At 38.4% G+C, this 17948-nt stretch overlaps 1 protein-coding gene across 1 annotated transcript in view; it reads left to right on the top strand.

The window, feature by feature from the left end:
• The first annotated feature begins 527 nt into the window (after nucleotides 1-527).
• The window catches only part of rgs12b (regulator of G protein signaling 12b), an 82469-nt gene continuing 65048 nt past the window's right edge, over nucleotides 528-17948 (top strand). The window contains 4 exon segments of the mRNA XM_046870388.1: nucleotides 528-659; nucleotides 2966-4152; nucleotides 5893-6368; nucleotides 6370-6769. Of these exon segments, the coding sequence (XP_046726344.1) occupies nucleotides 3103-4152; nucleotides 5893-6368; nucleotides 6370-6769 (1926 nt within the window). The 5' untranslated portion in view covers nucleotides 528-659; nucleotides 2966-3102.

Raw genomic sequence — 17948 nt, 5'->3', positions numbered from 1 at the left:
CTCTTTGCGACTGTGAGTACTGACTTGCTCATTAGGGATTAATTTATAGGGACAAAATTTATATTTGTAGTCTATATATTTTTGCAAAGCTGGTTTTATATACAGTATATATATGTATATATGTGTATATGTATGTATGTATATATATATATATATATATATATATATATATATATATATATATATAGTGTGTGTGTGTGTGTGTGTGTGTGTGTGTGTGTGTAATGATTATGTATTAGATATCTTTTCTTGGAAACAGTTGAAGCTCACTATGGTTTAATTAGGCTGTAAATACACTCAAAACAGTGAATATCATTAAGAACACCAATGTTTATATCTTTAGTCCCAAAACTTTATAAAAACCGATTTTAGTTGAGAATCGTTCACTTTTATGGTTTTATATTGAAATGTTATGATCTGGAGATTATATTATATAGCACTTCTCCCAGTCTGAAGAAGTGAAGATTCGGGGGTCTCCCTGCCCCCCCTTACAGGAATCCCAAAGTCACGTGACCCAGGAGGTCCGCTCCTCCTCAGCAGCAGCTGGATCACGTCCTTTTGTTACAGCAAACCAGAATAACAGTGTTATAGTGTCTGTGTTTTACAACCAAAAGCACCTAGAATAAATAACAGGAGTTCGGGGATACCTGGAGAATCCGGTAAGTTCGTGTTTATTATAGGGTTTTATAGCTATTATGTGCTTCTTGAGTGGTTTCGGATTAGTTTGGAAGCGAACTTAGACCCATGTAGCACCGCGTGTCCGAGTTAATAGTCTTCTGTATAATTAATGAACCTTTAATAAATAATCACTTTACCCCTGGGACACAACTCAACACCGTTATGTTCCTCCCATAAGCCAGCTGTTCCTAAAACCCACCAGCTAAAAGAAAGCATGATGTAATTATTATTAGTAGTATTATCAGGGAAATGAGATTAAAAATGCGTTGCATAATAACATTCTATTGTTGTTTACTGTTTATATAAACACTAACGTGAACTTTTCGACACCTGTAAAATAGTTTGGATTTACAGCCGACCTGCTCGTCTCAAGCAAGCTGAAGCTCTGAAACTGGGTGATTGACAAGGCAGACAGCCAATAGGCTTTAAGATATTGTCAGTTGCTGAATCAGTCGTCATGGCAACCCAGGGCGACGTGGTGATGTCAGCCAATCGGAACGCGCGGGTGGGCGCGGGCACCAGGTAGCAAGAGTGAATGAGTTGTTGGTCGCAAAAACGGCGACAAACCCTAAGGAAGAGTTCAGGCTGGTTTTAAAGTGTGTGAGAATCAGCTGGGAGGTGGTACAGAGCGTTTAGAGTTCAAGAAAAGAAATCATAAAGAATTGTAAAAAGTTTGTCGGAGGGCCCTAAAGATTTGAGTTATGTCGGGAGGGTTTGAGTCGCATGTTGGAAGTGATTGTAGATACAGTAACAAGAAAAAAGTTTGGACACACCTTCACTTTTAGTGTTAAATCTTTCTTTTTATTATTGTTCTCAACACTGTACATGGTACTTAAGATATCCAAACAGAGTCAAACAGTAAACAAAACACATGTTGAATATCCCAGAGTATGTTTTATAATTTTTTTGATTTTTCAAAGTAGTTCTTGTTGGCTGCTTTCCTTCACTCTCCAGTCCAATTCATTCCAAACCATCTCAGCTGGATTTAGATTGGATGAGCGTGGAGGCAAGTCATCTGATGCAGCACTCCATCACTCTCCTTCTTAAACAAATAGCTTTCCCATAACCTAGAAGTGTGTTTGGGATCATCTTCCTATTGGGAAACATTATGGTCCCACTAAGTGCAAACCGCATGTTGCTGCTAAATGCTGTGGGAGCCATGCTGGTTAAGTTGCCTACGATTTTGACAAAATCACCTACAGTGTCTTCAGCAATGCCCCCCCAAAACCCCACCACCACCACCAAAAATCTGGAATTTGGACTCATACTAATAGAGGACCTCCACTGATCTAATGTCCATTTCATGTGTTTCATGGCCCGGGCTCTTCTGCTTCTTGTTCTTGTTCTTTCAAAGTAGTTGTAGTTTCTTTGCCACAAGGCGTCTATGAAGTCCTGACCCCCACAGTCTACTCAGAACATTGGATGTTGAAATCTGTCTGTCATTTGACCTCCGAGAAGCATTTATACTCACCCTTTCCTCTGATAGTCTAAAGGACATTAAGAAGGCAAGAAATCTCACAAATGAATTTTCGACAAGGCACCCCTGTGAATTGCAAACTATTTTAGGTGACTACCTCGTGAAGCTGCTTAGAGAAAACCTTGAGCCATCAAAGCTAAATAGAGCTACTTTGGACAATATAAAATATAAAACATTTTCGGGGTTGAGTTACACATTCTTGTTTACTAAATAAATACGTGTTTTTTCAAAGTTTGGATGTCTTCAGTATTAATGTATGATGTTGATAATAATAAAAATACAGAAAAACCAGTAGAAGGTGTGTCCAAACAGTCCAACAGTTACTGTAGGTATTTAAAATGCATTTAAAAATACATTACATACTTAGGAATTGTTATTGTTTTACTTCTTGTTCGTCTTCTTCTCCTTTTTTTATCTCCTTCTTTTCCTTCTCCTTCCTCTCCTTCTTCTACTTTTACTTTATCTTCTTCTTCTCCCTTTTCTTTATCTTCTTTATTTACTTCTTCTTCTCTCTTTCTCCTTCCTCTCCTTCTTCTCCTTCTTCTACTTTTTCCTTATCTTCTCTCTATTTTTATCTTCTTTATCTCCTTCTCTTTCTTCTTCTTTTTCTACTTCTCCCACTTTGTCTGCGTTTTCTCCTTCTTCTTTTCTGTTTTTTCCTGCTCTGTCTTCTTCTTCTCCTTCTTCTTTATCTTCTTCTTTGTTTTCTTTGTTGCTCAGGGAAAATCTTTTGTATATATAATTTTCCTTATATGTGTAGAACATTGATTGACATTTATTTGACCTTTCTGGCATCCCCACATTTTGCAGGAGGTGTTTCATGACCCACCTGTGCGTCAGGATGTTTCCCTCCTGAAAGCGATGACAACCGAGAGAATGATCTCACCTGAGTACTGCATTTAGCTTTGTATTTGTGAAGCCTTGAGAGCTGCGTGTGAATCCTGAGAATGTTCAGATCATCTGAGGCAAGCAGACGGCGTGCTAATAGTCAGGCACTGGGCCGTGTCAGAGGGGTGGAGGTAGCTCGAGGTAGAACAGGTTACGGTTTCACCCTCTCTGGACACTCGCCCTGCGTGCTGAGCTGTGTTCTGAAAGGCAGTCCAGCCGACTACGTGGGTTTGCGTGCCGGAGACCAGATCCTCGCCGTGAACGACATCAATGTGGCGAAGGCGTCTCATGAGGACGTGGTCAAGCTGATCGGGCGCTGCTCGGGTGTTCTACACCTGCTCATCGCTGAGGGCGGACAGCTGGACTCGTGCTCCAGCGACGAAGAGCTCGGATTCCATGAGCACAAAAGCCACTGGCTCCGACCGAAAATGGACTCCAAGACTTTGGGAATAAACCGTGCTGAGCGAGTGGTGGCTGAGATGCAGTCCGGAGGGATCTTTAACATGATCTTTGAGAACTCCTCCAGCCACTCCTCTAGCAGCTCAGAGAAAGCCACTGCAAAACAGAGGCCGGTCTCTGAGCTGGACTTCCGGTGCGGAGACGTCGAGGCCCACAGGAGCGACGTAAACCTTCTCTCAGAACAGGAAATGGCCCGAGTGCTCCGTGACGACTACGTGTTTGTGGACGTGTTCGAACCTGAGCGTCAGGAAGCTGACTCAGGTGGCATCCTCAATGTCGGCATGATAGTGGGCTACTTGGGCTCCATCGAGCTGGCCTCGAGTGGCGCCAATCTCGAAAACGACAGCGTGCAGGCGATCCGTGGCTGCATGCGCCGCCTGCGAGCCGAGCACAAGGTGCACTCGCTGGTGCTGCTTGAGGTGCTTCACGACCGTGTGCTCCTACGCAATGAACGCAGAGCCGTCCTGGCTGCATACCCGGCCGAGAAGCTGGCGTTCAGTGCCGTGTGTCCGGACGACCGACGCTTCTTTGGCCTGGTCACTATGCAGGCTGCCGAGGACGGCGGCATGAATGCACTTGCCGATGAAAACCAGGGCTCGAGAACTTCCTGCCACGTGTTCCTCGTTGATCCTGAGCTCTGTCACCACAAGGTCATTCATTTTTTTGTTTACGTTTAAATGCATGTCTATGGAATAGTCATATTATTTTAAAAGTGCCTTAGAAAAAACAATCTGCAATTTTGTTTGGTTAGGTTTTTCTTATATTTGTTTCTAGCACTTAAATGAGCTCTGTTCCAGCTGGATCAGTCTCAGCATACGAGACATATGTAGTTTGAACAGATCAGGTTAAGTTTGTCTGCTGAATAAGAAAGCTAGTCAGTGTTGTTTTAAGAAAGATCTCCTAATGTCAACTCGTTATGTGTATAAAAGACACCAGTCACAGAATCAACCTCTTCCATTTAAACCTCTACACCACCATGGGAAAGACTGAAGAGCTGTCACAAGTCCATCAGATTGTTGCCTTGCGGTATGTTTTGGGTCAATGTCATGCTGGAAGACCTGTCCATGACCCTTCTTCAATGTTCTGGCAGAGGCCAGAAGGTTCTCATGTGTTCATGTGGTGAAGTCTTCCTGTACCTTTAGCAGAGAAACAGCCCCAAAGCAGAATGTTTTCTCCTCCATGTTTGACAGTGGAGATGGTGTTCTTGGGGTCATATTCAGCATTTCTCTGCCTCCAAACACGGAGAGTCTCATCTGACCACATCACATTCTCCCAAACCTTCTCTAAATCACTCAGGTGTTTATTGGCAAACTTCAGATGGGTCTGTTCATGTGCATTCTTGAGCAGAAATACTTTGGTGTGTAACCAAGGGTTTTCTTGGTGGCTGTAGTCCCAGCTCCCTTGGGATCATTAACATTATTTTCCCATGTAATTCTTGGCTGATCCCTCCCTTTTCTCAGAATCATCCTTACCCCACGAGGGGAGATTTTTCGTGGAGCTCCAGAGCGGGGGCAAAAGTGGTATCTTTCTCACCAAGCTTCTTGCTGATGGTCTTGTAGCCCATTACAGCCTTGTGCATGTCTACAATCTTGTCCCTGACGTCCTTTGACAGCTATTTGGCTTTGCCCATGGTGATGGAGAGGTTTGAATGGAAGAGGTTGATTTTGTGACTGGTGACTTTTATGTCAAGTCAAGTCAGGACGCTTTTATTGTCATTTCAACCATTTATACACAGTACACAGTGAAATAAAACAGCGTTCTCCAGGAACCCTGGTGCTACATTCACAACATAAAGCTACATAACAGGAAACACAGAGCTAAGGACTAGTAAGTGTCCTCGCCACATAAAGTGAACATAAACATAATGAGTTGATATTAGGAGTTCTTTTTTAAAGGTACAGGACTAATTTGGGTCTGTGGAAGTCTGAATCAAATTGGTAGGTAGGGGAGCAAATACTTATTTCACTCAATCAAATACAAATTAATTTATATATAAAATAATTTTTTTTCTTGATTTTTTAAAATATTTTGTCTCTTTCTGTTAAAATAAACCATAAAAATTTCTTTGTAAGGGGGTAATAATTTGTTTTTATTTAACTACGGTGACACTGCACTGACTCTCGTTTCTTCTTTTATGGCATTGTTGTGTCTGTTATATAGTTATGTTATAAACTATATGTAATATAGTTTAATAATAATAAAAAAAGTGCAAGGCGAAGCTTATTAATAGGCTAAACGTCCTCCAATGAATACGTTTGTGAGGGAACTCAGATTTGAACTATGTTTAGTATGAATACGTGTACCATTACAACCCTAATAATTAGTTATTAATACTGTGTTTATAAAGTACTTATTATTAATATTTATTTACATTTTATTTTTTTATTAAGGTACATCAAGGTATCTCTTGGCGTTTCGGTTTCAGCTGCACTCCAGACCCGGACACCGGTGGTTGTTTGGAATTCCCCCCAACATCTCAGCCGCTGCTGCAGTTCGTATCAGTGCTCTACCGTGACATGGGCGAGTCCATTGAGGGCGTGCGAGCGCGAGCGTTCCTAGATGGCGACCTGGACGCTCAGCAGAACAACAGCACCACCAGCAGCAACAGCGACAGCGGAATCGGTAACTTCCTGCCCGAAGAAAAAAGTAACCGCGTCCTCCTGGTTGACCTCGGTGCCAATCCTGCTCGCCACGTGCCCACGGGATTATGGGAAAGCGCCCAGGGCGGTAGGAACCCGAGTGCTCAGGCTGGTCTCCCTCCTCCTCCTCCACCTCCTCCTCCTCCACCCCCTTCCTCTATATCTCATCGCAACGGCTACAGGCACGAGTTCTCCGAGCCACACCCACACTCCCACACAGACCGCCCCTCTGTCCAGCAGACACCTGAGCTCCTCGTCCCGGCTGGATGTCTCCGGACTTCCCACTCGCCACCATCTGCCCGCCCACTCGAAGAAGGGTGCAGGGGGCCAGCGCTGGCTCCCTGTCCACGTCTTGAGAGAGTGGCACCAGGGCCGCAGCAGCGATCAGGAGTCCTACAGTGAGTCCACTGACGGCTGGTCGAGTGCTAACTGCAGCACGCTGCCTCCTCCCATGAGTAAGATCCCGGCTGATCGGTACCGAGCAGCACGAGACATCGCCTCCCAGCCCCATCGGCTCCATGCCCAAAAGGAAGAGTGGGCCAACAAGCTGTTCGGGACGGAGAAACACTTCTGCGAGCAGCTTTTGCAGCAGCACAACGGCAAGAGGGCAAAAGACTCTGATAAAAAGGTTGGAGATGTGTTATTCTCATTACTTTTTAATGAATGAATGAATTATTATTTTTTTATGTCTTTATATGTTTCTAAATCGCACTTCTTCACCAAAACACAAGCAGAGTCCAGAGGGCATTCTGAAGTGCAGTGAATTTTTTCAGCTGTTATTACAGCACTGTACAGTTGATCTTTGTTTTTTTAAATAATGAAACAATAAACTGCAGTATTGATTTATAGTTAGAAAGCAGTTATAACTGCTGCATTAGATTCATCTGTCTGTTCGTCTGTCTGTAGATCTGTTTCTTAGATCTTATTGTTATAGTATATCTGTTATTATATATATAAATATATTTATATATATATAATACATATATATATATATAATATATATATATATATATATATATATATATATATGTCCGTGTCTCTATCTGTCTAAAATGGACAGACAGACACAGAGACACAAATACACCGATTAGACATATAAAAAAAATAGACATTGTTACATATAAACAAGCAAATAATTAAATTATTCAAATAAATAAATACATTTTATGTAAGTAAATTAATAAATGGCAGACCTATATTTAAACAAATAAATTAATAATAATAAAAAACAAGTAAATTAATTATTTTCTTAAAGCAAATAAATAAATTATGCAAGTAAATAAATAAATCCTTTTAACAAAAGTGAATTAATAAATGACAAACATATTTAAACAAGCAAACAGATAAATAAATCATTATTAAAAAAACTTGATAAAATTGGAGCAATCAAATAATTTAATGAATTAATTTAATTTAATCAACATAATCAAAAGCAATTGAAAATAATGAAGCAATTAATTTTCAGCAACAAAGTGAAGCAAATAAATAAATAATGCAAATAAATAGATATATAAACCTTTAGTTTCATGAAAGTAAATTAATAAATGACTGACTTATATGTAAGAAAATAAATAAACAGCCCAAAAATAATTGCTTGGATTAAGTAAATAAAAAAAAATGTAACTAGAAAAATACATCTATGCAAACAACTGCAAAAAATTTATTGTATAAAATATATTTTTAGCAAAAAAAAAAAATGAACAATTGTTTTTATCATTACTTAATTTCCTCAACTAGCTCTTTTTTGTGAGGAGGGAGTGCATACTGAAGAGTGTATTCGAAACTGCATAAATCCTAATAATATTAATGCTATGAGTTGTTGAAGCTTTAATGGTTAACGCACAGAGCCCATAAACAAGTTCACTACGAAGACCTGCTTTTACGTAATAATGGCCGACAGTATCAGAGCAGTGTATGTGTGTGCTGGGAGTTTCCGCCTTGTCTCTCTGTACTTGGAGGGTGTGTGTCAAAGCTGACTATGAAACGAGAAATCTGAGACTGAGCTCAGACCTCTGATCATCATCCAGCAGTTTGAACTCATCGTATGCTCGACTAATTCTTCTATTCTAACACTATAAAACAAAAATAACTTTGTGCAGGTCTGGATGCCATGTCAATGAAAAAAACGTCAATAAAAATAAGTACTTACTCAAAGTGATGTTGAGCTGAGGAGTTGGGAATCATAATCCCCTGCTGCCTTGTTTGTGTAGTGTGTGTACTGTACGCACAGGCAGCTGTGTGTGAAATATTGCGTTAAATGTGTGTCGAAGGTGCGGTGAATTTCATTTTATTGATGTCTTACTTGTACAATTAGCATGAAATAGAAAGTCTAAGACTTGTGTAAGTTATAGCCTCAGCAGAAGTGGATCATGTGGCTGTAAAACCCTGGTAAGAAAAGGGTGTTTTTGGACCAGAGTGTATATTTGTGTTCATATTTGTGTGGCCATGTGTTGAAAGAACCACCATCACAGAAATGTCTGTAATGCAAGCAAACCCCTGTGATGCCAACAATGCTAATACCAAAGCTTAATCTCAGGTCATGAGAGAGAACAGCACATGCTCTCAGCGATGGTTGTTGGGTTATAACTTCACTTTCAACTCCGTACTAACGATAACTCTATCAGCCACTATAGATTGTGGGGGCGGAGCTTTGATATCAGCGAACAATGCTTAAAAAATCCTTTCAGACATTACATTAGTTACATTCAATATTACTTAAATGGCGTTGGGGGTTTAGGGTGCAAATCTGAGACATCAGATAGCATGTGCCAGCAAAATTGCCCCTAGACGTGATCACCGATAGCTGATTGCTGGAATTATCGCCTAAAAATACACACTGATAGTTTTTCCGGCTTCCGGTCAGCTGTCCTTACAAGAGCAGCCTCTAGAGGCGAATCACTGACACCACATACTGTTTGTTTTTACATGGAGAGTGTGCGCTGCACAGAGTGCGCTATATTATAATAATTATTTATAATTGATTAATTATATAATTATATTTATTCGTTAAAATAATTATATTTATTTACTTGACCACATTTTCATTATTCAGTACTTTTTTTTCTTTTTATAAAGTTCAGTAATATTTTACATGGAATGTTATGGGTAGGGTTGCGTCTTTATGTTTGTGGTTTTTTTTAATCCAGTATCCATTATCGGATAATTAATTGTTTATCGCCAAATACAGTCCAACATAGCTATCGGTATTGGTACAATCGATATCGTTCGACCTCAACTTTGTGGTGTATTCGTACATTGTCAATAAGTGGCGTCTAGAGCTGAATAAATAAAAAATGGTATTTTGAAGAACATAAGGGAATTTTGAAGGAAACTTTTTCATGTTAAGCTTATAAATGAACGTCCTAAGCAAACAAATCCTAATCCAAAAACGAACAGCTGGCTAAACCTTTCACACCTGGATAGCGAGATCCATTTATTTAAATGTAGATCAAAGCGATTAAGCTGCAATATCACATCCTGCATCTTTAATGCTGACAGACAAACCACCCATTGTCTGTCTTTTGCACTGGCACTCGCACACGGCATGATATCATGATGGAAACCCCAGATAGCATCAGAGCAAACAGAGCATGATCATTCCTGTGTCTTCGGCTTTGATGCTGTTTGATTCATCACCTTGATTCATAACCCTAATGCAGTACTCAATTACTCAGAAACCTAAGCATTCTTAAGCACAGACTCTCACTCTAGTCCCTTCATTTGGACTTCTGAAGCTTGTCACATACACACAAGTGTCTTGTTTTATAGGCTGCACGAAGGTATCATGCAAGTACGAGTTTTAGGAGTTCACAGTTAACTTGCACACAGCAGCAGCTCATAATTGGATTTCATTTTGCCGAATGATCGGCAGAAGCGATGGGTTTTGAAGTGCGTAAGCAAGATAGTCTTTAGTCTTCCGAAAATTTGTTGTGTCCAGGGAGTGTGTGTGTGTGTGTGTGTGTGTGTGTGTGTGTGTGTGTGTGTGTGTGTGTGTGTGTGTGTGTGTGTGTGTGTTGTGGTTTAGTTTGCTCATCGTGCATGATTTCTAGCCACCACCTGGTGTCAGTGTTTCATTGTTTGAATATCATCTTGAGCACTGGAGGAGAAAAGATTTCATCCCTTTTTTTCTTTTAAATACACTTTGTTGACCTGAGTTATTGTATTTCTATATAAAATTATACAAATAATATATACATACAGTGTGAAACGTAGAGTTTTTACAATCTTATCATACTGTTATCGATAACGAGATATGTATCTCATAATTATGAGATAAGTCAGGGCAGTCTGTGGCAGAGGAGCATTTTAGTGCATGACATCAAATCTGACATTACTGCATTCTTTGCTCGGAAGCACCTCATTGCGCAAATATGGAGATGTAGCAGCTATCATATGGTTTAGCTTGATGACTGTATATTAGTTTAATTAGCTGCTGAAGATTTCCTCGCTGACCTGCCCCTCCTGCTAATTAATTTAGTTACAGTAAGTCTTGCTTCAGTTAATAGATACGGGGCATTAACTATTGTTATTATTATTATTATTATGATTATTATGATTATTATTATTATTAATATTATTATTATTATTATTTTATTATTATTATTATTATATATACTGTTCACTGTCCATTAGATAAGATTTAGTTTTATCAAGTGGACAGTCATATAAACTAATAGTAATGGGATATTAATTCATAATTATGAGATCCCCTGTGTAAATGCAATGCACTTCCATAATTTTGACATCCCTTATATATATATAATTCAGATAAACAACTTTAGATGAACAACACATGACATTACACAGTGCCATTATTTATTTATTTTTTTACAAAATTTGAGCTGATTGAAGTAACTTTATCAGTCTCTCACATCACTGTAAAGGAATTTTGGCTCACTTTTCTTCACAATCTTGCTTCAGTTCATTGAAGTTTGCAAGGTTTTTTATGCACAGCTTTTTAAAGTCCTGCCACAGCATTTTGGTCAGGTAGAGGTCTGCATTTTAAATGGGACTTTGCAACATCTTGACTCTGTTCTTGTTTTAGCTATTCTGTTCTGAGATTATTGTCCTGTTTCATGGGCCAATTTCAGCTAAGCTTCAGCTGTCAGACTGATGACAACATTTGACTCTATAATACTTTGGGATACAGAGGGGATCATGGCCAACTCAATGACTGCAAGGTGCTGCAAAACTCATCAAATCATCACCTCCTTCACCACCATGTTTGTCAGTTGGTATGAAGGGGTTTGTGCTGATATGCTGTGTGGTGCTGTACATTATAGAGAACATCTCTAGTTTGATCTCATCTCTGCAGCAGACATTGTTTCAGAAGTCTTGTGGTTTGTTCAGATTCAACTTCGCAAACTAAAGCCATTATGCCAGGCACTTTTTTGATAAAGTCTGGCAACCCTTGCAAACAAAACATATTTGTTCAGTCTACTGTCATGAACATCAACATTTGAACTGCTAACTGAGGCCTGTCGAGTCTGAGAGGAAAACCCTTGGGTTTTCTGCAGTTTCTCTGAGCATCTGACTTTGGGGTGAATAATCTTCCTCACTGTGGAATGATGAGCTTGAAATAATTTGGAAATGGCCTTATAACCCTTCTCAGTTAGACTGGTAGCAGTTAATTCTGTTAAGTCTTTGTTGATGTATTTTCCTCCTCTGTCTTGTGTACACTTTAATGCTTTGGATCAGCAAACTGCTAAAACCTGGGCATTTATATAAGCCGTCACACTGCTGATGACCAGTTAATAAAGTGTTTCTAATTAGCAACACCTGACTGCTACGTAACCTCTTAAATCCTATGGAAGCTGTAAAGGTCTACCTAGTTTTTTTTTTTCTTTTCTTCACAAATGGCTTTTCCATTTCAAGTTGATTTTTGTAAAATCCACAATACTGTAATATGTAGTTATGTGAGGTTGTTTTTACCAAGTTTTTAGACCTCCTAATGACAAGATAATTGTTATTATCTACTGATATGTAAAAACCAGAGAGTTCAAATAGAGTGTACTTTGATTTTTATATGGACAAAGGTTATTTTTAAAAGTTTGACCATAAGATTCCAATGTGTTCGCTTTGTGCACAGGGACGTTGTCAAGCTAGAACAGGTTTAGGTCTCCAAGTTCTTCCAGTTTTCTCCTGCATGACACTGAATTTAAGAACAACAGAGCAACTTTAAATACTAGTTAACATTTTTCTCTTTTACTTCATTTGGTTTTATGCAGTTGTGGACGAAGTACACAAACCATGTATTTGAGTTAAAGTAGAGATACTAGGTAAAATATTACTCCAGTAAAATTAAATGTACGAAAGCGTTTGCCTTTAAATGTTCGTAAGTTATACAAAGTTCTAAAATTTATTATGAATATAATGTTCCTATTATCATTGTTGTCACAAGACTTTTGTTTAATCAACTCAATTATGTGAAAAGACTCTAATGTTACTGTTAGCACAACAATCTATTAATAGGATGATATTAATGAGTCAAACACTGATTGATATTAATATTTTCAGCTACTTAAAAAAGAAAATCCCGCAAATAAGGCCACAGGTGTTGTGGCAAGTCAGAGTCAGGAGTTTCTTCCTTCATTTATTCCCCTCAAAAATTTCTGATTTCTGTTGAATTGATACTAAAGTGTGTGTTCGTATTAAGTAAATGAGGTTGGGTAAGATATTTAACTTTGAAATGTAGTGAAGTTAAAGTAAAGAAAAAGTAGAAAAAGGTGTAGATACAAGAAAAAGATACTTATGTATAGTAACAAATGACCTTTACTTCCTTACTGTCCACCACTGGTGTTATGTAGCCAAACCTTTCTGTGGTTTCCATTGCACTTGGCAAGCATGTTAATATGATATGTTTTCCTGCCTCCAGCTCATTATAATGACTTTCTATAAGTCTGTCACGACTGTTTGATTGATCAGAGATCTACATTCCACACTTATGTGCATGTTTGGTGTCTTTCTGTTTTATAAATCACTTTGGAAAGTGGAAAGAACAAGATATAAATTGGAAATCATAACAACACGGAATCTAGAAATATGCTTGAAAATAATAATGCAACACTGTCAAACATTTTCATTTGCTACATGAAAACAAATATCCATTATAAATAGTTTCTTTTTTAATACATATTCATTGTGTATCATGAAGACAGAAGGAAATCTCTGTTTTTTTACAAGCACACAGATCCCAGCATCGAGATGCCGCAAAGCTTCCAAATTAACTAGGAAGTGCATCCCTTCAACGGAACACCCCGACTCTTCTGGCTAATTACAGCATTGCCTAAACTCAGACACCTTCTGCTTGCTATGCTGAACAATTAACCGGCCATGCCAAGCGTCTAACATGTTGACGATGAACAGTGTTCATTTTGATTAACCTCCTGGGGCAAGAGCGTCAGGGGCGTGTGGGCTGTGAGGGGTGAAAAAAGGAGCTGCGATTCCGCAGGGAGAGTTACGGCCACGTCGAGTGATGTTTTGGTGGTGTTTGTAGTCAGCCTCTCTGGAATGGAGTAAACAGGAAAGATGGCTCTTCAGAGACTTAAATAGACATGATAATAGAAGGAGAGAGCGAGAGAGAGAAAGAGAAAGAGAGAGACTTTATTCTCTGCTTTAATAGTATTTTTATTATTGTATTATGAATAGTATGATTATGGGTCAGTGCTAACTACTTTGGCAATGCAGCTTTTCAAACAGATATAGCGGTAAAGTACATTAAATAGTAAAAGTGTGTGTATGAGAGGAAGAGTGAGATGGAGAGAGAGATTAAAATCCAGCCACCTTCCTGCTGCCTGATTTTATTTTCCCCTAAGTACTGACTATAACTTCAGTAGATAAAATGGAAATGAGAATAAAGGGGATGAGTAAAGTTAACGGATGAGACATAACAAAGCCAGTGTTTTCTCTGGTAAAAATCTCAACAACGGAGATTCCACTTAACTGAAGCCCGTTTACTAAACATTCAAAGATTCGACAATTTATTTCGTTATATTGATCATGAAAAATAATTGACCTGAATTTTTATGTTTCACGTGCCATTTACTTAACCACCAACAGAAACATGTAATGATGTACTACAAGGTTCGATTTAGTACAAAAGCACAGGCAGTTCCAGCTGTTACATGAACGACAGGTTTATATTAACGTTCTTGTTGGATTCGATTGTTGTTTCTATTGAAAAAAACTTGTACACGTGGACTTGTATGGCAGAAGTTCCACATATTGTAAGATTGATTAAAAAAAAAACCTTGATTAAAAAAAGTGTTTGACAAAGTAAAAGCTAAAATGGTCGATAGTGATGTTTTAGCTCTCCGTAGTGTTGTGATGCGTCATATTCAACAAACAGTTTAGCGAGGAGAAATCAATCTACGTGAAAAATATTGTCAAAGATTTTTGGTCAATTTCTAAATAAAAAAAGGATAGCGCATCTACTAATCATTACATTTAAATAAATCATTATTTTCCAATGCAAATATGTTTAAAACTATACATGCATATCAGAAACAAATAGCAGCTTGTATCCAATGCACACTTTTTTTTAAATCAATGCATCACATTTTTTATTTTTATGCCGATGCACCGATGCGATTCTGTAAATCTAACCATTTCTTATATATGTATATGTAGTATGTGTATGTATGTGGACGGAAGCCTGCTTGGGAAGTCATTCAGGGGCCTTACAAGGCTTTCATGGGATTTCACCGATGGATGGCTGCAGTGATGGTTGTCGTTCTGGAAGTTTGTCCCATCTCCATCTCCAGAGCTCAGTCAGAGTGACCATTGGGTTCTTGGTAAAATCTCTTACTAAGGCCCTTCTCCCCCGAGTGCCTAAGTTGGCCAGGGCGACCAGATCTTAGTGGGTCCTGGTTATGCCACACTTCTTCCATTTGAGAATTATGGAGGTCACTTTGATCTTGGGCATCTTCAGTGCAGCAGCAATGTTTTGGTTCTGTTCCTTGCAGCAATCTTGTCCTCCACTCTTCTGGGAAGGTGTTCCACTAGATTTGGAGTGTGCTTGATTTTGAGATTTGTGCTTATTCAGCCACAATGTGTTAGTAAAGTCAGGTATTGATGTAGGGTGAGGAGGCCTGAGGTGCAGTCAGCGTTCCGACATTCCAGTCAGTTTGATATATGTTTCAGCTTAATTCAATATTGGTCAGTTTACTCACATTAATAATAATAAACTTCATTAATTAATATTTGTTCTTTTGCATCCCTGATTTGGTTTAGAAATTTGTATATTAAAACTATTTCCTGCAGTATTGGTTTTAAATGATCGATTTCTCCAAACATGCAAAGGAACTAAAGAAGGTTTTTCGAACGGACTCCAGTTATATTTGTGCTTTCTAAGCGTGTTAGCCGTCTCAGCGCATTTCCTGTGGGCGTGTGAATTAATTGTGCTGTTAATTGCCATGCAAAAAAAAGCAAACACGAACGGTCAAATGAATGCAGCCATATTGCATATATTTGTATACCGCATGTGAATATCAACAGAATCACAGTGTGCTACACGTTGCGCAAGACTTTAAATAGGAATTCCTTGCTTATTTCTTTCAGTGTCGGAGGAATAAGCGTGTGTGATCTTTCGCTTGAGGCACGGATCATCTGAGAGCAATCATATGAGTTGCCATGTTTACTCTCTCTCTCTTTCTCTCTCTTTTCAGACACACAGGCGCACCACGATCTGACTTTTGTCTTTGTTTTAATGAGCAGCCAGTGAGCAGTGGTGGCTGTTTAACGGTGTGCTGTAGAAGAACGTGGCAGTGTGTCTTCTGTCGTTTTTCAAATGTAATGGTCTGCGCCGTTTCCTTTTATGGAACCTATTTGTGGACGGGTTTGCTGCTGGGTTTGTACGTGCGGTACATGACTGCTTTTTCGTTGGCATGGAGCGGAATCGGTGCAGATGTTTCTACACTAGATGAGACATTGGCGAATACTATCAGTGATTCTAAGTCGCCTGATATTTTATGATACAATGCAGATCTTTCACAGGAGCTAATCCTACAGTCTTCAGTTCTTTGATTCATTGGCAGAAAAGTGCCATTGTCAGCATTGCTGTCCCCCTTGTGTTGCCAGAAGGCTAGCTGGTTTTCCGAAGCATTGACTTTACAAACCCTCTAAAGGTGTGCTGTGGTATCTGGCACCAATACGTTAGCAGCAGACCCTTTAATACTTGTAAGATGTCAACCATGGATCAGACTTGTTTGTCCAGCACAGAGAGACTCTGAAGGCCAAATTAAACACTGTTATGTTCCTCAAACCATTTTTAAACCATTATTTATCATTGAACCTTTCAAGATTCGGTTTAATTCGGCATCATGATGCGTCACGATTTACATTACTGCACATAGGTATATTTTTATTTACGAATACGAGAGTTGATATATAATAACAAGATCTTTTTGTTATCTATCTATCTATCTATCTATCTATCTATCTATCTATCTATCTATCTATCTATCTATCTATCTATCTATCTATCTATCTATCTATTTCTCTCTCTCTCTCTCTCTCTCTCTCTCTCTCTCTCTCTCTCTCTCTCTCTCTCTCTCTATCTCTAAATAATGTAATTTTGAATATGATGCCTGCAACTAAAAATTGCCTGCAATTAAAATTAAACATTTGGAGAAACATTTTGTGATCTTAGAAAGTCAGAGACTCTCAGAGATAAAGATTGGCAGAGCTTCACCAATTTGTGAAAGACAATTTCCAAATAATGTTCCTCAACAAAAAACACTTTGAACTGTTGAGCAGCCAGAGTCCTGTATCAGACACAAATGTTACACGGTTTTCAACATGGCCCTGTCCCAACTTTTCTGAGACGCATTGCAGCCATCAAATTCTAACTCTTTTATATAATAATGAATTATTGTATACAATTTATTATTATACAAAAATTTAATAGAATATGGTTATATAAATAAAAAAAATACATAAATATTATGATTATGATTATTATTAATATTTTTATGACTTTTATCATTTATCATACTAAATAATATATTATATATTAAGGAATTAAATTGTATTTATTCTCAGTTTAAACGTTTGATATGTTATATGTTTATTTAATGAATAGAATATGGATTTATGAGATTTGCAGTTCATTTCCAAATTTTTGTGGAATTGAGGTTGTATATCATTATGATACTATGCTTATTTACTCGTAAAACAATCTCATTTCTTATTGGATATGATCATCCAGAAGCATGCGTATTATTTCCAGATTAAATATTATTTTGATCGAAGCCCAACAGACTGTAACCTATGCTTTGTGAAAAATACCTAGAGAAGGCATCTTCCTTCAGTATTTCAATAGAGTGTGGTTAGTTTACGTGCACAAGTACACAAACGTATTCTTGTATACAAGCATTTGCACAAGAGAGCAGTTCAGTCCAACGAGCACTGAGTCCAGTATTAATTCACTTTCTATTAAAGATACTGATAGAAAATTATGACTAGCAGCACACAGTAGTAACTAATATAAACACAGTCATTTTATCATCAGTGCTGATAACGAGTTCCAAAAACAATCTATGCAGTGTGAGAAAAAAGGGTCCCAACTCTCGCATGTACAGATCCAGGTCCTAAACTGGTCATTATTTTTTATTATCACAGTCTCTTTATATAGAGTAGAATAATATAAATATATTCTTGGTAATTCGTTTTAAAAATTCCCCTCGCGATTCACGAATTTATGATTCCTCTGCTGCGTTTGGGTTACAACCTCTATCTTCGGGAGATTTTTATTTTCCAGGCCACTGTTACCCCTGGCAATATTATTGGCAAATACAATACAGTTCCAC

Source organism: Silurus meridionalis, chromosome 2 (assembly GCF_014805685.1).
Source record: "Silurus meridionalis isolate SWU-2019-XX chromosome 2, ASM1480568v1, whole genome shotgun sequence".
NCBI classification, from domain to species: domain Eukaryota; kingdom Metazoa; phylum Chordata; class Actinopteri; order Siluriformes; family Siluridae; genus Silurus; species Silurus meridionalis.
The sequence above is the reverse complement of the archived record's forward strand: the minus strand, read 5'-3'. Positions and strand labels throughout refer to the sequence as shown.